We start from the raw sequence: 24952 nt of genomic DNA, 5'->3' as shown, positions 1-24952 counted from the left end.
TCCTGGGAGTCACATCTTTCACTTTCTCACAAAAACTATTTGTAAAATGCCAAAAGAGCACTTCAGAAAGGTGTGGTGTGTAAATGTTGGTTCATTTTCCAAGAATGCCTGTTGGTAGGAGGCTGCTTCATTCCATACAAGAGGTTGCAGAGTAACATAAGGAGGAATCCAAATGCGGCCCAGCAATGTTTGCTTCACCTTGTTTGTGGTGCCAGTGATAACTTTCATACATGGCATTACCACAGCACATATCTTACCTACCAGCCTACAGATGTTGGGACAAGCTGGCTAACAAGGAAAGAAAATGAAACGTAGTAGACAAAAGTCTTGTCTTTATTAGCTCATGTGGTAGACACAGTCAGTGCCTTTTGTGAAACTGTATGTAGGGGTAGTATAAAATTTGAGAAGTGAGATAGTCAAAGTCATGCTTACTTTGATATGGTCACAAAATTTCTTTGCTCATCTGACTAGATTTGTTCCTTACTGTAAAAATTCCACAACGAGAAATCCCTAACACAAACCCCAATGCAGGGAACACGATGGCTTGTCTTCAGAGTTTGTCCTGGGTAAACAATATATGTAGGAATTGATTGGCTCAGATGAAAACTATGGGTCACAGGCTGAGTACCTACTCAGGCCTTTGTGATGCAGAGAGATAATTGTGTTAGCAGAGACCCTACCATGGCCCTCAACCAGTGCCAGCTCTGCTTTCCACTCTCTGGCTGCCAATACCAAAGGGTGGCCAGCCTCTCAGAAGTCATTCCACTGCAGGTAGATCCGTTAGGACAGCCTGAAAACCAGTCAGACGCCTTCCTTTTCTTTAAGGATGAGAAAGCATAGATGAAGGTGTTGAAGAGACTGACCTAGTTAGCATGCAGGAGAGGTACAGAAGGCAGCTAGAATTCCAGCTGTGTGCGGGGTCACATGACTTTTTCATGCAGATGTAAACAGAAATCTCTCTTTAACCAGCGCACATATTAAGGTAACAGTCACCACTGTTAAGAAAGTGTAATCTGGGGCTGGGGTATAGACCAGAGGTACAGCACATGTTTACTGCGTACAAGGATCTGCGTTCCAATCGCAGCAATGAAGAGTTTAGTTTATTTTCTTTCAAAGGTGATTTGTGCCTGTTTTCCTTTTCTAAGTTTTCCAGAGAGGAAAGGACCATAATTTTTCTTCCCATCATCATTTTCACTTGGCTTATGGGGAAAGAGTGACTTCATAGAATGGAGAGAATGGCAAGACCATTCATTCACTGACTACAATCACAAGGGTATTGAGCTGAAACAAAATGCCATGGTGCTTTGCTAAAGACCTTCTTGTCTGTCCTCTTTCTATCCTGGGTAGGCAAATAAGCATTGGTTCTAAAAGAGATACGCTTCAAGAAAGAGACAGGCAGAACAACACTCTCTCCTGAGATGTCCAAGTTTTAATTCCCTGAACCTGTGAACATGCTAAGCTGCATGATAAAGATGAACTAAAGAGTCAATTAAAGTTGTTAGTTGGTTGATACCAAAATGGGTATACTTTCCAGACTGTCTATTATCCTAGTGGGCTCATAGAAGTGGAAGTGAGAACTGGAAAACTCCAGGAATATGGTAGTACAGGAGGATTTGACCCAAGGTCCCTGGCTCTGAAGATAGAGAAAGGCCAGGAGTTGGAAAGGGAATAAAATGGGACCCCCTCTATCACATCTGGAGGGAATGCAACTCGCTGATACTCTGATGTCAGTCCAGTGATTGTGCTGGATTATTTATCTGTAGAACTTTAACATAATGTATGTTTGAAGCAACTGCACATGTGGTAATTAGTAACAAAAATAGAAAACTCATTTTCACCAGGAACAACACTAATAATGATGACAGCTAATATTTTTTTGAGTACATACCAGGTGCTAGACATTATGAATGATGGAACTAGGATTTACAGGCAGCTCGTTAACTATAGAGGCTTAACACTATGTTGACACTGAACTTAAAATGCTATTTTGTGTTTTGGATGAACCTTGTGGGTACCGCAAAGATTGACTTATGGAGGCAATAAGTTTGCTTGTGGATCCTATATCCACCTTTAATAATTTTGGCTCTGTGGCTTCCAATCTGTAAGATATTAGGCAATCTAATTTAACTGAGCTTAGCATTAATTCCCAAAGAAGAAATGTAATTTATCTCTGAGAGAGGGCAAGAAAATTGCAGCACTGGTGTTTGCTATATAGCAGGATGTGAATTTGCTGGGAAACCTTGGCCATCTGCCCTTAAGAGAAATTCGCCATTCCATCATTTTGCAACACCTAAAGATTCAACGCTGCCCCACCCCTTGGTAACTGGATCAACAATGACAAACTGTAGCTTTTACTGCTGCTAAGTTACATATCAAGAACCGTGTGTGTGTGTGTGTGTGTGTGTGTGTGTGTGTGTGTGTGTGTGTATAGTTTTGAGAACATCCAGAAATGATCAGAGATGAAAGTTAAAAAAAAACAAGAAAAGTTTAAACATGTAATATTTAGTTTACAAAGAGAAAACCAATCTATGACATGATTTCTAATTGGTCTTAATAATAAAACCTGAAGTCAGATATAGGAAGTAATGCTGAAAAATCAGAGAAGTAGAGCGGTCAGCCACCAGTTCTTAACCTCTACTGAATCCTCAGACCAAAGGTGATCCTGTCCCTCTGACTCCTCAGACTGAATGCACTTGAGATCCTGTCTCCTCCTGCCTTAATTTCCTGCCTCTACTTCCTCAGTGCTGGGATTAAAGGCGTGAGCCACCACTACCACCTGGCTGTTTCTCTTTCAGACAGATTCGATTTCATGTAGCCCAGGGTGGTCTTGAACTCTTGATCTTCCTCTTAAGTGCTGGGATTAAAGGTGTGAGCCACCACTGCCTGGCCTCTATGGTTAAGCAGTGGCTTAGCTCTGCCCTCTGATCTTCAGGCAAGCTTTATTTGTTATAGCACAAACAAAACATCACCACATCAGTCTTAGGTTCTGACATCAAAAAGGTACTCTTTGTAGTTCAAGAGATTAAAATTAGAATCAGGGGACAGTAGATTTCAGGTTAATATGAAGGAGACTCATCTGAAAATAGATGATTTCTAAGGTGAGGGGAACTGGCCCAGAGGCATAATTGCCTTCACTTGTGAAATCTATGAATGCAGGGACCTGGATAGTTATGTATGAAGGGCTCGCTGCAAACCTTGGAGCTAGCCTTGGCAGCCTCAATCAGCTCCTCAAAATGCTTTGGTTGTTTACTAGCTCCAAACATGGTTGCCATCTCCAGAATGAGCACTCCAATGAGGTAGAATTCTCACAACTCAGGCTAAACTTTAGGGAAGTTTCCAATTTCACTTCCCACAACATAATATAGCTCTAGACAGCCCTAAAGGTATCTATGTAACTTATGACCCGTTATGCTTGCCCTATTTGTAGCTGCCACTCTGATTCTATATGAACAACCATAAAGGCCGAAACCCAGAAGCCAGTGTTGCTGAGATGTTATCTGGGTCCTCTGGTCAGAGTGGCCCTGATTTTTCTTTTTTAAAAAGGTAGTTAGGATTTCCCACATCTCAGAATCAGGAGATTCTTGGGGCTCACTTTGATTCACTAAACACTATAGTTGCTGGGAAGAGCTCTCAGAAATCTGATTTTAGAAAGTCATCTTTATTTTTGCATGAGCATTGATTGGGAACCATGGTCTCAGGAATTTCTGATATAATTCTATAAATTTCCCTTAGAACTGTGAAGGTTTATGGAGAGAGGTTAGGTCTGGTTTATGACAGGAAAGAACAGCTGGAAAATCAAAAGTTAAAAAAAAAACTGTAATAAAGCCAGGTGATAGTGGCACGCACCTTTAATGATGACACACAGTAGGTACTAAGAGTGACGACACATAGTAGGTACTAAGAGTGACGACACACAGTAGGTACTAAGAGTGATGACACACAGTAGGTACTAAGAGTGACGACACACAGTAGGTACTAAGAGTGACGACGCACAGTAGGTACTAAGAGTGACGACACACAGTAGGTACTAAGAGTGATGACACACAGTAGGTACTAAGAGTGACGACACACAGTAGGTACTAAGAGTGACGACACACAGTAGGTACTAAGAGTGACGACACACAGTAGATACTAAGAGTGATGACACACAGTAGGTACTAAGAGTGATGACACACAGTAGGTACTAAGAGTGACGACACACAGTAGGTACTAAGAGTGACGACACACAGTAGGTACTAAGAGTGACGACACACAGTAGGTACTAAGAGTGACGACACACAGTAGGTACTAAGAGTGACGACACACAGTAGGTACTAAGAGTGACGACACACAGTAGGTACTAAGAGTGACGACACACAGTAGGTACTAAGAGTGATGACACACAGTAGGTACTAAGAGTGATGACACACAGTAGGTACTAAGAGTGATGACACACAGTAGGTACTAAGAGTGATGACACACAGTAGGTACTAAGAGTGGGTACTAAGAGTGATGACACACAGTAGGTACTAAGAGTGATGACACACAGTAGGTACTAAGAGTGATGACACACAGTAGGTACTAAGAGTGATGACACACAGTAGGTACTAAGAGTGATGACACACAGTAGGTACTAAGCACATGCTGAAAGAATGAATGGAAGGCTGAGGCAGGGGATAGGACAGGCTCATCTAGTCTTCTTGAGTGAAGCACTCACTTCTCTTTAGGTTGTGGCCTTACTGAAGCTGTGGTGAAGTGAAGGGCTTACCAACTTACTTTCTGCTATAGGCCAAAGAAAGTAAAGATATTTAAAACCAGAACGATGAAGCCAGTTACTGCCTTGGTGTCACTACAGCAGGCCAGAGACACTTTCATTCCTGACACAACTCTTGAGAGGAAAGGAATAGATACCCATTCTTGTGTGTAAGCAGGAGATGGGAGGCCAAAATTCAAGGCCATTTTGTGACTTCACTTGCCCTGCCCCTGAGACCCACTGGGAACAGAGACTTCACTGTTGGTCTCTTCCAGTCTATAGATGGTGGGATAGAAGACAGCATTTTTCTTTGGGGAAGTCTGAATGCTGAATGTTAAGGAATGGTCATACTTAATCCTTCTAAAAAGTCAGATCTGCCAAGGAAGGTAGAGAAGTGCCCACTTGGGGTTTGTTGATAGTTCACACCTGCCACTTCTTTACTGAAGAGTTCTTTCTACATCAAAGATCTCCCTTTATCTCTGTATTTGCAGGTCATATCTAGTACAACTCTACACCACCTTCACAGGGAACAAAACAGATTTTCTTGTATTGACCCTCTTCCCACATTTTCCAGACAGCAACAGTTTTCTTTTAAGCTAGATAAAACAGTATTAATAGAAAGGAGCAAGAATTGCCTTCAGTGCATTGATTAACCACTTTCCACAGAATAATTAGTGAGAGCACAGTGTCTTTGTGGTTTAGGAAACAAAACAATTGTAAACACAGAGAAAATATCTACTAAATGTAAGACACTGGAGCCTGTGGTTGCTGTTTTGTCTCCAATCAGTTGTATGCTGAATTCCAACAGTGCAGGAAAATAATGAGAGGGGCAGAATAGTTAAGAAATAACATAGGTGCTATCATTATTAGCTAATCACAACCCTAGGGCATTGATGAAATACTGCCTCCTCTCCCATGGGGCCTAATTATTCTCCAATAACCACACCTTTTATTTTACTTCTGAAAAGTAAGGAGAGGGGGGGGGCAGGCTGATGGGGGAGGAGGAGGAAATCATGCTATACAACAGCATAAAAGGTTTTGAGTCTGTCTTCTCATTACTGGACAATCTGTGGTGGCATGTGTTTTACCCATGTACACTGGTACCACTTCATGTCCATTCACTGGGAAGTATATACAGCTTGGTGCTGCACTGCAGAGGGATGCTCTGGAAGACCAGAGGGAAATTCAGTCTCAGGACTTGATTGTGAGTTGAAATTACTTTTCAATTTTTTTATTTCGAGAGCCAAAATTTTGGAAGAGGGGAAACTGATGTGGATGAAAACCATACTTTAATATACAACATAGTCTCACTGCTTTCATCACTTTAATTTTCATTTTAAATGCCTTCTAGAACTTTCACTAGTTTATTTGAAAAACAACCCTATTATAGTAGTTGTCAATAAACCAGGTATTATCTTTGGTATCTTTTTCAGTCCTATAAAGACATACCAAAGTATGAAAATAGCCTTTGAGGCCTCGAATTTGAAAGAATCAATTAATATAATTTTATCACATGTGGATCTGTGTGATAAGAATGGAGCAGAAAAAAGAGAACACTGACACTTCAATATTTTGCTCATGATTTATCAAAATAAAAAGGACTAAGCCTGCTGTGGTGGGGCATGCCACATGACAGCACCTGGGAAGCACAGAGAGGCAAATGTAGCTGCATCTCTGGGAGTTCAAGTCCAGCCTGGGTTAACAGCATGTTCCAAGACGTACAGGGATGCACAGTGAGAGCCTGTCTTAGCTGCCCCAGACAAACATGCACTTTACAAATGGTCATAATACAGACTGAGAATGAGGTTGACAACTACTGATTGACAAGGTGAGAAGACAGAAACACGCAGATCCAGAAGTACAGATCCTGGTTCCCAGAAACCCTTGTTTCCTAGTCTGTCACGGTCTAAAATAACTGTCTCAACACCTTCAGAAAAACGATCCTTTAGCCTATGGTTCCTTTTCAGGATTATGGGCGAGGTATCTGGATAGATGACCACGAAGACATTTTGCCCCTATAAAATATGGTGTAGGCTAGGCTGTAGGCCCTGGAAAGATAGTCTGAGGAAAGAAGACCCAAGCCTGTCTCTGGCCTTTAATCATGGTGGAAGGGGAGGGGAGGGGTTCCCAGATGAGAGGATGGCAGTTGCTACAATAGGTTTTCCTCTAAATAACAGAACCTCAAAATTTCATGTCACACTGCCCTACATTTGGAAAACAGGGATGTGGGCTTGACTGGGTCAGGATCAACAAGGTTGTGTTTTTGCAAGTAGTCAACACAGAACACGCATTAGTGTGTTGTTTGCACAAAACATCAAACTGACTCTGGACAGGCCTTAGTACCTGATCTTTGATAATAAAACCCACCCAGACATGGCTGTCCCACTCTGTTTCATCTGGTAGCACTGTTTTGTCTTTGGTAAGGAGAGGTTAGTCGTCAAAGCTTGTACTTTAGGTATTGTGAGAAGTTTCCTGCCAGCTGGATATCGAGGCACAAAAAGGGACAGGGAAGAACCACACTAGCATTTACGTTCACATTCTAGCCCTGTCAGGAAGACTGCAGAAATGTTTGTTTTCCCAAGGATACATATGTACTATGTGTATATACGCATATAAACGCCTGTGTATCAGACCTCAGTATTTCAGTGAGGAAAGTGAGACAATTCCATTCTGTAGGTGAGGAAATGAAATAATTAGCTCCACTGACTCTTGCTAAGATGTCAGCGTTCTCTGGAAAAACAAAAGCACTTCCTCCATTACAATCTTTGTTGTAATATGGAGCGGCGGGCTGCGTCCTGCCACCCGGCCGCCCGCACGGCTAGCTTTACCCGAAATAATTACACGGAAACTCTATTCTTTTAAACACTGCTTGGCCCATTAGCTTTAGCCTCTTACTGGCTAGCTCTCATATCTTGCTTTAACCCATTTCTAATAATGTGGGTAGCCCCATGAGGTGTGGCTTACCAGGAAAGATCTTAACCTGCGTCTGTCTGGAGTGGGAGAATCATGGTGACTCTGACTCGGCTTCTTTCTCCCAGCATTCTGTTCTGTTTACTCCGCCTATCTAAATTCTACCCTATCAGAGGGCCAAGCAGTTTTCTTTATTACTTAACCAATGAAAGCAACAGATAAGATACAACACCCACCTCCATCAAATCTTTACTGGTTTTTAAACTTCTACTCTGGATAGGAATCTATCTTGTTTCTAGACCCAAATACTTAATATTTTCAATCTTGATGTGTAATAAGTACTTTTCAGCTCCAGCTTCTGGAATGTTCCCAATTCTGCTGAGTTTTCCCTCATGTCTCAGAGCTCTTTTAAATCCACGGTTAGCAGATTTAGTTAAGCAAGACACTGCGTAGTCATCACTGTCAGACTTACTGGGGAACTGTTGGTCCAATTTTATGTCTTGGATGAGTCCGCCCCACAACCCATACTGCGGTACTAGGACTTGTTCAGAGGAACTTATGTATGCTAAGCAAGTGCTGTACATAGGGCAGCATCCTCAGCTGTTTTATTTTCTATTTTAAGACAGCCTTCTAAGTTGACTAGGTTAGCCTTGAACTTGTAATCCTTCTGCCTCAGTTTCCCAGATAGCTGAGATATACTGCCCTATGCCAAGAGGCCTGGCTATGAATGCATTTCCCCCAATACCTGTTACTTTGGAAAGCGCACCAGCAGAAAAGGGGAAGGACTTCAAGTATAGTTCCTAAAAACAGACTTTGGAAGTAGATGTGAAAATGGGAAAGGCATTTATAAGATATAAACCAGGCCAACAAATCAAGGCAGTATCTCTAACACACTTGGCTGTGGTTGCTGTACTGAACCAGTGAGCCCAGGTTCTGACATCAGCCTCTGAGTTTCTGAGGGTTTCCAGAGGTAAGTCCTATTCAGCTAGGTGGACAGGACCGGGCAGAATGGACAGGCTGCCATCTATTCTTTGGAAGGACATCTTGGTGGCCAGTTATAAAACTGTACACACTTCATTTCTTTGTTTAGAGAGTATACTCCATTTATTCAGCAACTATTTCGTGTTCTGCCTTTCACCTTGTGAACTAGGTGCCTGGGAAAGATAGAAAGGCAGGAACTGGGGAATGTTAGCAGAGAGGTTCCTGTGTGCGGTCAGCATGAGGACTGATTCTCCCAAAGACTGTCCTGTGGTGGTCACAGCCCTCCAATACGCCTTCTGTTTCTCACTTCACAGTCACTTCCTTTGCTTCTTTTGTTCTGAATACCCTTTTCTGAGATAGGGTTTCTCTCTGTAGCTTTGGAGCCTGTCCTGGAACTCACTCTGTAGATCAGGCTGGCCTTGAACTCATAGAGATCCGCCCGTCTCTGCCTCTCAAGTACTGGGAATAAAAGCATGTGCCACCATTCCCAGCTCTAGATACTTTTCTTCAGTCTAGAATAAATGTTTGTTTTGTCCATCTTAAAAACTCCTCCTTAGCAATGATAATAACTTTTATAGACTTTTAAGAATTGCTTATTTTTTAAAATTATATTTATTAATTTATTTATTTTTGGTTTATTGAGACAGGGTTTCTTTGTAGCTCTGGAGCCTGTCCTGAAACTTGCTTTGTAGACCAGGCTGGCCTCAAACTCAGAGATCTGCTTGCCTCTGCCTCTTGAGTGCTGGGATTAAAGGAGAGTGCCATCAACACCCGGATAAAATTATTTTTAATTATGTGTATGTGTATATATGTTGATGTATGCACATATGAAAGTAAGTACCTAGAGAAGCCAGTAACATTTCATCCCCTGGAACTGGATGGCTGTCAGTGGCTTAATGTGGGTGTCAGTAACCCAACTCAGGTTCTTTGTCAGAGAACTACGTGCTTTTAAATGCTGATCCATCTCTCCACAGTTCAAAAAGTTGTCTGTAATTCCAGTCTTTAAGTCTGTCTCTGCCTACGGAACAGACCTCTGCTCTGCCACTGTAGATGACTGCTCTACAGAGAAGCAGCCGCGTAAATGTCAATGTCACCATCATGTCACTGCTCTCGCCTTTCCCAGTTCTGCTCTGCGTGGCCTTCTTGAGACTGAATCATCTGGAGAGCTCTTGTGTACTCTCGCTCCATCTGTCTATCCCACAAGTACAGAAACTAAAGATGTACAGACAGACCTCTGTTTTCTTTCATGCTACTATCATGACTTCCTTTAAGCTGAAGTTAGCAGCTTGTCCTGTAGCTGATTTTCAATTCACTCTTCTAGCTGTGAGGATGAGCTAGTCAACTTCTGTTTGATATATCCCAGCAAGGTTCACTAACAGGCTTTAGATTATCATGTGCCAAATGCATCTCACACTGTAGGTTTCCTTCCCCTAAAACACCTCTCTTCTAGTGCAGGCACTGCTCTCTAAAGCTGAACATGCTAAAGTCATCTCTTATTCTCTTTTGTTCTTCACATCAAATTGGTACCTAAGCCTAATGACGGCATTCGGAGGGCTGAAGTCCACACATGGATGACTCTCCAGTGCTGTAACAACAAGTTCTGGCTCTAAGCTCTAGTTTCCAGGGACCTCCACAGTTATTGTTTTCTGTATATCTTGTAATTTGAAATAAATGAGAAGATCCATTTGCTCATCAAATAATTTTACAGACATACACATTCATATTTGATGTATTTTTTTTACTCTATTTCTACTTGAAAAAACTTCTACTAATTATTAAGATTTTGGGGCTTTAGTACCAACTTATCCATGGATATCCTTCTCATTTCCTCAGGACAGAATACTTCCTGTCACTGATAGCAGGCACTTTAACTATCTGACTGCTCTACAACTAGATTATATAGGTTGAGGTGTTTTGCTTATTTTTCTATGTGTCTTGTGGTATATAATTAATAAGGAGTTCATGAGCTGGGTGCTGGTGGCACACACACCTTTAATCCAAGCACCCAAGAGGCAGAGACAGGCAGATCTCTGTGAGTTTGAGGCCAACCTGGTCTACAAAGCAAGTTCTAGGAACAGCCAGAGCTACACAAGATACCCATCTTAAACAACAAAAAACAAAACAAACAAAGAGTTCATGAATCCACATATAAAATGAAAATTTTATTTTTTTCTTAAAAAATTTGTTTGGCTGGTATGAGTGAAGTTCTTTGCTCAATCCCCATTACTTCCAGGGAAAAAGGTTGTCTCATAGAACTTTAGGGCTGGGCTATTGCTGGGCTATAGCATTTGCTTAGCATGCGTGAGGTCATTGGTTCCAAAAGTTTCTCATGTTTTTTTTTTAAATAGACATTAGGTATGACTAGAATCATGCTTTGTGTTCTCCCTCTACTGCAGAACACAATTAGGCAATTAATACTTAATACTTTTCACCAGTGATAGGAATGATGCATAGCTGTATTTCACAACAATATAGATACTTCTGCAGAATAGAAATATCATTAAATGGTTATGATGGTCAGAAATCATACCCTGAGTTCACTCAAACATTACAAGGAGATTGGGTGTGAATTTGATGTATAATATAGAAGACTGTGAAGACTGATGATCAAAAGTCCATCACTTATATCAAGAAAACATCATATTGAGTGAGGTAACACAGCCAGAAAGACAAATATCATATATACTCACTACTAAGTGGCTTTTAGACATAAAGCAAAGAAAACCAGCCTACAATTCACAATCCTAGAGAACCTAGACAACAATGAGGACCCTAAGAGAGACATACATGGATCTAATCTACATGGGGAGTAGAAAAGGATATGATCTCCTGAGTAAATTGGGGGCATGGGGACTATGAGAGAAGGTAGAAGGGGAGAGGAGAGGAAATGAGGGGAACAGAGAAAAATGTATAGCTCAATAAAACCAATAAAAAAGAACTAGTTCAAAACAAAAAGTCCATCACTAACACTTATTCAGAGACAGTAAAAGCAAAAAGCAAACATAAAGAATTAGAGTCAATGTCTGCAAATATTTTTTTTTAAATGTGCTCAAAACAACAACGCACCGAGTTATCTCAGGACTGCTTCTCCTTAGAGTGACAGGGTCCCCCAACAACAATGCACCGAGTTATCTCAGGACTGCTTCTCCTTAGAGTGACAGGGTCCCCCAACAACAATGCACCGAGTTATCACAGGACTGCCTCTCCTTAGAGTGACAGGGTCCCCCAACAACAATGCCCCGAGTTATCTCAGGACTGCTTCTCCTTAGAGTGACAGGGTCCCCCAACAACAATGCACCGAGTTATCACAGGACTGCCTCTCCTTAGAGTGACAGGGTCCCCAAACAGAGGATGGGGCATAGGTGCAACCCACTCGAGGAAATCTGAGTATGACTCGGTGGTGAGCGTAAATATCTCTATTCCCTCAGCTGTTCAGCTTTATAAAGTGAGCTTTAGTTCAGAACTACTAAGAAGCCTATTCTAGGTTGTAAGCATCACACAAACCTCTGGCATTTGATACTAATGCATTAGAGAATTACCTGTGGGTTTGACTATTTCAGACTCCCTAAATCACTTTTTTTAAAAAGTTAAAAGTGTTTTAAAAACACTTTAAAATTGTTATTATTTTAAATGTGTGAGTGTTTTGCTTGCATGTTTGTTTGTGTACCACGAGTGTGCCTAGTGTCTGTGGAAGTCAGAAGATGTGGGATCCCCTGGAACTGGAGTTTCAGAGGGTTATGAGTTGTCATATGGGTGCTAAGAATTGAACTTGGAAGAGCAGCCCGTGTTCTCAACAACTGAAATATTTCTCTCCAGCCCCCACTTACCATTTTCTTGATAAAAAATGTAACTTAAAGGTAGTTGCGCATGCATGAGCATGCATGTGTGCACATGCGTGCGCTCACACACAACCTTTTTGTTCAGAAATATTTGCATGCTTTCCCCTCACTCGCAGTGCCTGATTCCTGCTGAAGAGATCACCTTTCAGTAGAAGAAATTCTAACTACTTGGTTTCAAAACCTCAGATTTTAAAATGTTAAACAAAAAAACACACCCTTGGTTATCATGTAATGCTTCTACTGGGAAGCTGCCAACCAGCAGTGAAGGCAGACTCTTTCCTATGGCACCACCCTTTCTTGTCAAATCTCTAAAGAAGGACAAAAACTCCCAGAGCTCCTGGTTACACTGCACATATAGAAAAACAAACAGCTTAAAGAAGATAAGGAAAACTAAAGAAGGTTCTTTCCTCCCTTCTGTCCAATTTGCAAATTTTAATATTAGGTATTAAAATGTTATGCAATTTTTTTAAAAAGAGTAGAAATTATAGTTTATACTTAAAGGCTGCTGAAGTTATTTTACTTTGAGGAGCCTTAGCAAATAATGGTTCTTAAAAAGCTAACTGTAGCATATGCAATATATTAGGAAAGACTTTGCTAGCTGTATCTACTAACATGTTAAGTCCTCAAGGGAAGTCCAGGAATGAGGATAGTGGTTTAGAGCAATGTTGCTCTTGCAGAGATTCCTGGCCCCAAACCATCCACAGTTCCAGCTGCAGGGGATCTGATCCCATTTTCCTACATCCTAAGGCAGCAGGCAGGTATATGGTACACATGCATACAAAACATTCATATATATAAAATAAAATAAAGGGGAAAAAGGAATTCCAGGCTCAAAATAGATGCTGAGTGAATGAACACTAATCAAGAAATTAAAATTACTATAGTGTCATTTTACTTATAAAAACCTCTTATTGTAATGTTTGATTCCATTGAGTTCCATAATGTCAGGACCAAGAGCAGACGTGCGAACTTTCAGAAAAGCAGCTCAAAAATGTTGAAACTTACAGGAAATGAACCAGTAAAACTTAAGAGGAAATGAGTCAAGAAGTGAATCTCAAATTCTATTTGTAGTAAAAGGGTATGAAGATATTTGACTAGTTCAATCTCACAAGTAAATAGTTCATTTACTAACTGGCTTGTCTTTGCTTACCTAGAACATGTACAAGAATAGCTAAAATAGCTATTCTTTGAGATTTATCTGCTTTGAGATTTATTTCATTTCTGTGATGATAAGCAATGAAAAGCAATAAGTATGAGGGGCCAAAGGTGAGGGTATGAAACTGAGGTATTCTTTATGAGTAAGGGGAACTAATTATGAATTCATTATGAACTAATAAAATGCCCTGTGTAGTATAAGTACATTATAAGTAAAAAGTACTCTAAGCTAAATGGATCTCATTTTCTCTGACCAGCAAAGCATTCCCTTGCTATATGGAATCAGCAATACACATGTAATTAGCAGGTGCTTGCTAAGGCAGATTTCTGTCATCTTTCAAAAGTCTATGTTAGAGTAGGTAGTTCTGAAAATAAAGTGCTTTTAGTTGATAAACAGTGATTCTATATTCTGTAATATGAAAGAACATCCTGAAACACTTTGTAAGATTCTTGTAAGAAAAAAAGCCTACCTTATATAACTTTGTTCTAAGATGCTAGCATTGATTAATTCTCTGCATCCTGTCAGAGTTGACAATCCACATGTAAGGTTCCTCAAATTCCAAGTATTAAGTGGACCTTGTCAACATCACTGTGACTGGGTCAGCATCTCTTCAGAGGTGCATCTACTGTACTAGACTAGAGGGAATGGCTCTTACACAGCAAATGTAGAGTTTTCATTCGGCTATCCATAAAAATCAAAGCATTAGAAAAAAACACTTTGGAAGCTAATGTGGTGTTTCAAATGCAAGGAGGGATTATGAACAGAGAAACTGTTTCTAGTATAAGAACAGTGCTTCTCAACATGCGGGTTGTGATCCCTTGGGGTTGCATATTAGATATTTACATTACAATTCATGACAAAAGAAAAACTGTAATTGTGGAGTAGCAATGGAATAATTTTATGGTTGTGGTCAGCACAAGCTGAGGAACTGGATTAAAGGGTTACAGCATTAGGAAGGTTGAGAACCACCGACAGGAATGTAATGCAGAGGCATATGTCTAAATGACTGTCTTACAAAGGCAGCATGGTGATTGTTACGTGGAGGGATCAGGCATGTACTCTGGCAGCAGAGAAGAAAGCGGTGTGACACTCACAGGATGCTTATCTCATGCTGACACCGCTCTCCCTCCTCCTCTGCCATCAAGGCACTCCTTCCTGAAAGTTCCCTATGAACAAACTGCTATAGACTCAGGGCTAGACTTAAAGCATTTGAGTTAGAGTGACAACAATTCTGCATGGAAGGCTTAACTAATAAGAAATAATTTTCACTGATTATTAAAATGTAAGTACTAGAATATTTGAAACAATTAGAAATCATCGCAAAACAATTTACTGCAGTTCAATGTACACAAGTAGTAATTATGATTTTTTTTAAAGTCTCTTTTAAGCTGGCATGATGCTACACACCTTTAATCCCAGCACTCAGGAGGCAGAGGCAGGCAGATCTCGTGAGTTCAAGGCCAGCCTGGTCTACATAGCAAGTTCCAGGACGTCCAGATTAATGGGAGATTCTGTCCCAACAATAACAATAACAACAAAAGCCAACTCTGTACCTACATGCAATCTCAAGAACAAGCATCACTGTAAGCAGAAGATAGCTGAGAGCTTTACAGAAAGAATGAACTAAAGGAAGGAGTCTAGGATTCTAGAAGATAAAGAGCAAGAAGGAAGGTGGAATGGTCAAGCCTGTGTTCGATGAAAAGAAAGACATAACTTGGTTTGAGTGTTGGCTGCCCAGAGGCAGTGCCTTTCTGATATGAAAGGAAAAAAGAGTAGGGCAGGACCTGGAGTGCCATACCTAGGAGTTTGTGTTCTTCAGACTCTGAAGTTCTAAACAGGGTTGTTTTGGTTGGTCAACAGTATGGAAAATGGCCAGAGGGTAGTAGATTGCTTTGGGCTCTTACAGTATACAGAGAACGTGAAAACAAGGGTCTCTATCAGGCTAGCGTGAGCTGTAAGGAAAGATACCTGTAGGGTGAACCCACCAGGATGAAGACTGATGAGGTATGCTGCTGTCATGGCTGGATGTGAGGTTACATCCTATTAGGTCGGACAGAGTGGGAAGGCAGCAGGAAGAATAGGTCAATGGAAGACGTTTAGGCTTGGACTTCCTGAAGCTCATGCATCACTGTAATAGCTTCAGAGAGTCAACATCACTCAGTGTCTTTTTTCTCTCTCTCTGGGCCATAGCATACACCTGCATGCCACATCTTAACACACCGGACTTGCACATACTGAAAGGCTCATGCTGGGGCCTCTCTGATGATGAAGGTACACACACAGTAAAGCTGATAAAGCCTCTTACAGACTGAAATACTGCAGGATAACCTTCAGGGATAATTTTTGTATCTTGTTCTATATGTTCCTGCCTGAGTGACACAGATATGTAACAGGCATAGCACCCACTCATCAGCCATCACTATCTGGGGAGGGCAGAATCGGGTCTGAATCACACGGAAGCACCTCCACCTCTTCTAACCGCAAGTGCTCCAGCAGGGCGCAGCAACATTTCCCTGCAACTCTGAGATTGTTTTAGTCTTGAACAATATTGAAGATGGGGAAAGACTGCCAAAAATTTAAGGGGAAAACTCTTTGAAGAGCCAGCAGTGGGAACATAATAATGCTTCCTGGCATTTAAAATGTCTTACGCTATTGAAAGAAATTATCCATTATCTTGAAGTGTGCACTTGACTGAGTCTACACTTACAGAAACATCTAGGGAATTTTAAAACATCTTTTTCTTAATAAAAGAAAAGAAAAGAAAACAGGGTCAGTGAAATGAATGCATTATTGCAGAATTAGGTTTTAGACAGAAAATGCCAAAGAAAAGTTCACATATGGTGAAAATAAATAATGCTGTTTTCTAAGCTCTCAACATTACCAGACAAAAACTCATCTATAAACAGCATAGCGAACAAATATTGCTGCCTTTAATAACTAGCTACCTGCTGGACATAGGAATTGCCTCTTTTTATAAAAACGAAACCATTCTCAAAAACAGGTTGAAAACTGGATAATAAGAAATGACCCAAGAATTAATTAACTAAATAGAACACTGAAGTAAATAAAAGAAAAATTAGCCTATCAAAATAAAAGAAACACGATTAAATTAGGCTCCAAAAGACCTATGAGGAGCTCATAAAAAGAGTAATATGCACTTACCTGGTTTTTTATTCTTTTATGATTTAATTTCTAATTTTACTCACTACTATCTGATAATTACATGAAACACTTATTTTAACCATGGGCAATTTAAACTATTTTAATTTTTATTTCAAGGCCATGAGACAAAGGAACCTATTTATTGCCTAAGGGATTTTTTTAAAACAAAAATTAAGGCTTAATCTTTCATGTTTTAAAGCCAAGACTATTTAAAATCATTTATAATAATGCTGTAAGGAGACTTTTTCTTGGTACGCAAAATTAAAAAGATAAATTTACAATTATGAAAAAATTAATAGTTTGGGGATTAAATTGTCCCTTTCCTTTGTAGATGAATTTGTCTGGAAATTATGAGGCATATTTAAACACGGTACATTCAAGCCTTGTGCAAAAGTGAGAAGATGAGGCCTCATGCATTTTACAGTGTGACCGTTCATGGTACAGATAGTGAGAACACTCTACTATAATTGTTAAAATGTATAATAGCACTAGCCCTATGAGTGGATTCTAACACTACTTTATAGGTGATAATCCTGATAAAGAATAGAGTCAGGAATGCCACTAATCACATTTTACACCACTGAAAGAAATTAGACTAATAGACAAATGCATTGATTTTTAGTTAAAGAACAACAAAAAATGTTTTAGTTATGTAGAAAAAATAATCGAAATGTAAGATTTAAATAGTTTCTGATGCCACACATAAAGGTTCTAATGAAATACTTTAGCTATTATTCAGAGCATCCCTTAGCAGGGAAAAGCACTTGCAGTGACCCTCAGGTGGCATCATCTACTGAAGGGCAGCATGCCGCTGGAGGAAGACAGGGAAGGACACTTTGCTAATGGGACATTTTGACTACAGCAGAAAGCAGGCAAATACATCTTCAGATACATTATCTCTTTGGCTACAGGAATGTTTTCATATAATTAAAATTCCCTTCTGACAAACAGGCCATATTTCTAGGCTGAGCACCCCCCATTTTAAGAAGGTTAAAATTAAATTCATAGCCATGCATCGTAGCACAAGATTTTAATCTAGTATTTGTGAGGCAGAGGAAGGCTAATCTCTGTAAGTTCCAGCCCAGTGAGGTATATAATGTTAGACCATGTCTCAAAAAATTAAAAACATAATACAATAAAATATAAAAAAATAAAAATTCACGATTTTTAAAATATCGGGTGGAACGGCACTATGGTTTGAATCTGAAATGTCTCCTATAGGCTAACATGATGAGAGCTTTCCCTCAGCTAGTGACATAATTTTGTAAAGCAGGAACTACTGGAGTTGAGAACTACCTTGAGGAAGTACAACACTGGTGGCATATTGTTAGAAGTAGTATCTTGCCCTGGCCACTTCTTGTATTTTGCCTTTACTTCCTGTTGACATTAGGCCAATAGCCTTCTCAGCAACACTCTCTCACAAACACTGAACTTCCTTGCGATGGGCCCCAAAGCAGTGCCAAATGACTGTGGAATGAACCTCTGGAACCATATGCAAATAAAAAAATCTTTCTTCCCTTTGCCATATTCCATGAGGCATTCTGTCACAGAGACAGGAGAAATGATTAACACAAATGGCTATGGATCCACTGACATGGGCCTGTTCTCTTTCGTTTTTGAGACAGGGCAGGGTCTTACTCTTTTCTCTGGCTATCTTGGAACTCACTGTGTAGACCAGGCTGGTCTGGTCTCACAGAGGTGAAACTCACAGAGATCCACCTGCCTCTGCCTCTCCAAGTGCTGGGATTAGGGGCGTGTGCCACCACACCCAGTTAAGCCCTACTGTTTTCTTTCCTCTCCCTGCCACTCATTCCTGAGAGTATCAGGACATCCTTTGTAGTTTACAGTTATTGCAAGCTCCTTCCTGCCTATGTCCTTTTCTGAAAACTACATGGCTTCCTTCACTTCACTCAGGCTTTTGTGCAAATGTCACCTTTTGATAAAGGATTTTCTCCTTCCGGATCCTTCACTGTACACGTTACTCTATTCTTATCAGTATCAACAGACCTATCTCACCTAAATTAACATTATTTATTTATTTATTCATTTATTTTTTGATATCTCCTGAAAGGCTTAAAAACTTCTATGTTTTATGTATTTCACTTGCCATATTCCTACCACAAAGACAGTATCTAGTATTGTGAAATAACTTAGAGATATTATTTACTGAAATATAACATTTTCACATTTAGCATATTTTAAGAAAATCAATGCTGTTTTCATATGAAAGAAACTGATAATGTTAAAGATATTTGTGATGACTGATAATGCCAGCTCGACCTTGCATCTTCAGCTGCATCTGTGGGGATATTCCAGAGATGTGTAACTGAAGAGGGAAGCCCTACCCTCAATGTGGGTTGCACCTATGATCATCCTATGATCTGGAAGGGGGACTAAATAAAAAGGAGAAAGTGAGCTGAGCTGAGTACCAGCATCCATCCTTTGCTTCATACTGTAGATACAATGTGACCAGCAGCCCGAGGTCCTCCAGCTACAGCTTCCTGACCTACTAACAAAAACACCCATGCCCCAACTGTTTTTGTCTGAGTAAGAATAGTAGTTAACATAGAGTCATCAGAGGACTTACTCAGATAAATCTGTGGATCAAATTAAAGCTGTAAGTTAATTTCTTGAAAAATTAAACTGTCAAAAGTTGATTTTTCGGGAATACTATTCATTGCATAAAGTGAAGCCCCACACAATAACGGTGTATTTTTAAAATACTTGAAAGAATTAAATCACTATGCTTATGGGCTGTTGTTTGGAGATTTTAGCATAGTAGGGTTAAATCTAGTACAGTCTCATAAATATTGCTTGGGTGTCTTCTCTCAAAACTAAGCTGGTATAATGTTTAAGATACACAATATTTTACAAAGATCCAAGGGCTATTTCTCCCTTCAGGTTTACATGTTCAAGCCTTATTGCTTCTTGAAGTTGGGGTTCTTGAGAATGATGGTCAGTAATATCCTGTAGCTTTCATTTCTTGTATTTCTATAAGAAAACCTTGCAGAATTACAATAAAGTTCTATAGCTATTAAGCTAATCACCTGGGCACAGATGATAGAAGGCCATGGAATTTTCAAAGTTATAAGCAAGATTGTCCAAGCCAACTCCCTCATACATTACAGAGGAGAGGAGATTATGTGTTAAGGCCCAGAAAATTCAGAGAAGAAAGCCGTTGAAACATTTTTTCTTTTTTAAAGAAAACAAATTATGGTATCTGAGCAACCATATTAGGCCTTTCTTATACAAAAAAGAAAATGATACTAGCTCTTGAATGAGGCAACAAAGTTTTTAGGGAAAAAGACAATTACATAGCCCAGAATGTGACCATAAATAAATGACATAATGTCCTTTATTATATCATGAATTTTAAAGTCAAAAGTACAGGATGGAGTTGGTGTGAAATTCAACACCAGAAAGATCAGAGTTTTCCCCTTTAAGAGAATAGGACACAAAAGCAAGACTCTGAGACTAAAGGTCGCTGTAATGATACCCAAGTATCAGGTGAACAAAAGGAAACTTTTGTAAAAATGAAGTATGTGCATTCTCTCATTGAAAACTTTTCTCCTTTTCTCCTTGGAAAAAACACACACGACCAATTTCAGAGTCCCCATGAAGGTTCTCCTGGGAACATCCAGCTTTACCCCTTGCCTCTGTGTGTCTGAATGCTTGTATCATGTGCAGGAAGAGTAAGGCCTTCCACTTACCGGGACTTGTGAGGGCTCCCAGGGCACTGCTTGTGGTAGAGAGAGGGTTTGCATTGGTGCTGGTGGCTGAGGTTTGGGCGGCAGCTGCAGCAGCCGCCAGTGTTGCCAGATTCTGTAACTGTAAAGCATTCATGCCTGCAGAGGAAGAGAAAAGAGATCTTAGCACAAATTTTCCTGTTTTCTAAAGTGAAATTGACCCTGCCCCCGCAGACCCCCTGCTCTTGGTCTTGTGATATCGTGCTCATCTGAGTTGTTTCAAGGATAGGTGTGGTTTCACCACTTGAGTAGGAACTGGGATCTGTTTCTCAGAGGACACCTCCTTTGAGTTTTAATATCATCTTCCATTTCTAGAGATGGAGTGCTAGGAAGGGGTACCTGCATTGTATCCAGTACTTCTGAGTAGACTCACTGTCTAGCCTAACTTAGGACTGTCTGCTCTCAATGCTGTAGAGGTAACCATGGTGTTAACGGAGTATTCTGTATTGAACGCACAGGGTGATGGGGACTGGAAACTTTTACCTATGAGTGAGCTGTCATGAAAATGGTGAGGGCTGGGCATAGGCAGCTGCAGGACAAGCACTGGAGTAAACTCCCTAACTTGACAGGTACACAGATACTACAGAAGAATTAAGATCATTGTGTAAATGCTCCTGCTCTGAAACTGAGCTGACGCAGGTGCTAATGTTGGCTTTGTCATTTTTCCAGGTACATGGGTGTAGACAATTACTCAGCCTCTTCATTTCTCGGGGACCAGGTGAACTGTATCCGAATGCAGAGAGCTGTGCAAATACATACGATGAATGCAGATTACTCTAGCATCATCTAAGTACTCAACGAATGTTAGTGATGAATGCCTCCGGATTTAACTGATCCTGTCTCCACAGTAGGAACTCAGTGTAGGATGGACAAGAATTGGCAGGGCCTTAAATCATTTTAAGTGTAGCCTGATGACCTGAGGTCTCCATCCTCAGAGCCTAATTCGTGGAAGGAGAGAACTAACTCTGGCAAGCTGTCCTCTGATCTACACATGTATGTGGTAGTAGAGAGACAGACAGACACACACACACACACATTAAACCTACAGCCAACACATTTTCAACTAGAACGAATTTCTGATTATTAAAGTTAAAAGACAGAATGCAAACGAAAGTGTGCAAGAGTGTAAGATGAGCTGAGGCTGGGCTCTGGCCTGCTGCCTTCACTGTTTAGATTTCCAACATTCTTCCCTCACTCCTCTGTACTCAGTCAACAGGCCCTCTAAATACCTGAGGTAATTTGCCCCATGAATCGTCTCAGTAAGTAACAGTAACAATGTGTCTTTTCCTATAGAGAAAGAGACAGGAGTCAAGTAATCAGCTTAATTTTACCTTCTCACGACTCAAATCCAGATACCCAATAACTATCTCTTCAACAAATTTGACTTGTTTAAGAGGAGCAGCCTGATAATGGTTCATATGCACCATGAGGAAGAAAGATAGTTTTCCCATCCTAAGCAGATTCCAGACAGCCGTGCACAGCTGGCTGAGTGCATGAAGAAGAGCCTGGTGCTGAGCCCTAGAAATAGCACTGCTTCTGTGCTCTTTTGCTTGGGCTCCTGATTTGAAAAGAAGCTCCTGAGGGGTTTGAAGTAAAGTGAGTTTTCAGTATGTCACAAATCACTTCCTGCCTTCATTCAGGATCCATTGGACTTGCTGGGTTGTGTAAATCCAAACAGCTACCCACTTCTTTGGCAGCAATGCAGAGATGCAGGATATGGAACATGTGAAATCTAGCCATCAAATGTGTCTGGGAGTAAAGCTTTCTCTTTGTCTCTCTGGTGATGGTCTAACAGTGGCGTATTTATTAGAAGCACTGTCTAATTTTTCAGGTTCACTTTGGCGAAGTGGAAGAAGTACGGACTTGCCTGGCTTTAGTGGAGACCCATTCAGACCAACTAAAGACTGTATTTCTTGAAAGCTACCTGAACACACTTCATACTCAAGTGTGACAAGAGCACCTGGACTGTGAGTGATTTTGCAGAGTGAGGCCCACTGCACAGATTCATATGTCCCCTTTTATTACTAGTGTTCCTTCTAATGTTCTAAAGAAGTGAACCATATGACTATCCTACAGACAGTTGGGCATATAAGAGGAGGACTTAGCAATGAAAATAAAACCTCACCCATGCATTTGGCACCAGTTAGTAACAATTATTATAGATTCAGGTCAGAGGGCCCTTTTCCAGTACACTTAGGACTCTCCCTAAGAGGGAAGCACAGTATTAGAACCAGAGTCAGAAGGCTCTGTATCAATTGTCCTGACTGAATACATTCAGTGGGTTAGTAACATCAGGTCCTTGTTTCTTTGTGTTATCCATAAACTTCTTTACTTGTTTTGTATCCTATTTAGATACTATATGCAATTCCTACATCTATAACAAAATACTAAGATTTTTGAGGACAAAGATTCTACCTCATGTTCAAGTCTACCAACACAAACACATGCACATACATACACACACACACACACACACACACACACACACACACACAGAGAGAGAGAGAGAGAGAGAGAGAGAGAGAGAGAGAGAGAGAGAGAGAGAGAGAGAGAGAGAGAAAATACATGATAGGTCGTGGATAGACTCACATAAAATGAATGATCTAATAATAGCACACAGTTTTAATCAAGTGTTAAAGAATATTGTTTGTACAGCCAATCATTGTTTTAATTCCCCTATTGATACACCAGTACCAAATATTCACTGTTTTTTTCACAATCATTTGTTAATTAAATGTATACTTATTAGACAGACATCCTTTACCTTACATACTGACATTTATTACAGGTCTTGGAGCCAAATTGGCAACAATGAGGCTCTCTTCTGTTCTGTTCCTGTATGAATCCCTTCCAAAGTAACCTTCCTAAATTTTCCCTTCACACATATCACCACATGAGAGAGTCTCTGCCATCTTCTTCAACCTTTTCTTGTTGATAAACAGAAAGGCCAGATAGAATAATAGTCTCCATGATACCACTTTGGGGGATGGCTAACACGGTCCAAAGACCATACTGCGATGCAAACACAAGCTACTGGCCAAGGTAGTCAAGATGAAGACCTATCACATTCCCTCATTCGTGCTCTGTTATATACTGGTTATGATCCTACCATGAGTAGGAGCTTGGAAAACTTTTAGTGGGCATGGTGCTTCTCAACCCTCCACTGACAAACAGCATATCCCTGGTGACAGGTTTGGGTTCTTTCTGCCACAAATGGGCCAGGGTGTTCTCATTCAAAATTAGACATCTCACTTACCATGGCTCTTCTTTCTTAGGGTTGGCTGTTTGGAGAAAAGGTAATAGCTCTCTGTAAGAAACTGGGTGGGGCAGGCTCCCAGAGTTTCTCTGCTGCCTTCCATCACCAGACTTTCCCAGAGCACTGGATTACCATCTGCCTTAAACTGCTTCCTGCCCAAAGCTGTTCTGAGGGACTGCAATATCGCTCCTGTCCTTTACTAACTCTGTCTTCTCCCTGGGCCCACAGGCAGTCTTCCATGGTCCTTTCTTCCAGTCATTTGTTTCCTTTCACTTCTTCATGGGGCCGGGAGTGGCCCCAGTCTTCCCTTCTTTCCCAGTTCCTACAGCAGGCCCTCTTCCCACCCCACTCATACTTCCTCTTTCACCAAGAAAGGGCACCAGACGGAAAGGCGCCTGTCACCCTTCTTGGAAGCTGGCTCTGGCTTGGCAAACAGCTTTTCTGAGAAGAAAAATGGCCACATTTAAGTTCTGCTCAGCTGGGCACCTCTCAAACCAAGGGCAATAATCTAGGTGACTAAACATACAAAACACTTAAGTTTTAGGAAATCTAAAAGTGAGCTAGTATGATGATGGCAAAAAGAAAAAACTTGGGAGTGAGGAGATTCAAGTTTTCATTCATTATTTAATAAGAAAATTCCTCAAAAATAAAGAAATTATGTAGAAAACAGATGTGCAATATTCCAACTTGAAATTTAAGATTAAAAAAATTATTTATAAGGAGAAGGGCATGAAAATTTAATTTAATGTTCACCTTAGGTTATTTTGTGTCTTATTGTTCATGGTAATTACCATAAATCTGCATATCAATAAGTGAGAACAGATGTCAGTTGTTACAAGTGCTTGCCAATCAGGTCTGTTAAAAAGTGACAGATGTGTGGTTACAGAACACTCTCATAAGGCCTATTAGCACAGTCACAGGAAGTGTCTGTGCTGTGGACTGCTGGAGACTCAGGGAAGAACACAGGGTCTTTGTGGGCCTATGAGCACACTTCACTCTGGGAGCTGCTCCAACTGCAGCTTCTGAGACTGCCCAGACGCTGCTTTTAGAAACTCTCTTCTTTACTTGTGAAAGACACTTTCAGACAATCTTCTCAGAGACTGGATTTTAAATTCACAAAAGGAGAAAAGAATTTTGTTGTTTTAAGCAAATGTTTCACTACACTTTATT

General features: G+C 40.5%; 1 protein-coding gene across 43 annotated transcripts in view; it reads right to left on the bottom strand.

The window, feature by feature from the left end:
- Positions 1–24952, bottom strand: part of Celf2 (CUGBP Elav-like family member 2) — an 829031-nt gene that overhangs the window by 28215 nt on the left and 775864 nt on the right. For all 43 annotated transcript variants that reach the window (XM_075970392.1, XM_075970404.1, XM_075970381.1 and 40 more), the window contains one exon: positions 20491–20625. In XM_075970392.1, coding sequence (XP_075826507.1) covers positions 20491–20625 — 135 coding nt within the window. The remainder of the gene's footprint in view (positions 1–20490; positions 20626–24952) is intronic.

This window comes from Microtus pennsylvanicus, chromosome 4, assembly GCF_037038515.1.
Source record: "Microtus pennsylvanicus isolate mMicPen1 chromosome 4, mMicPen1.hap1, whole genome shotgun sequence".
NCBI lineage: Eukaryota > Metazoa > Chordata > Mammalia > Rodentia > Cricetidae > Microtus > Microtus pennsylvanicus.
This window is presented reverse-complemented; position numbering and strand designations above follow the sequence as displayed.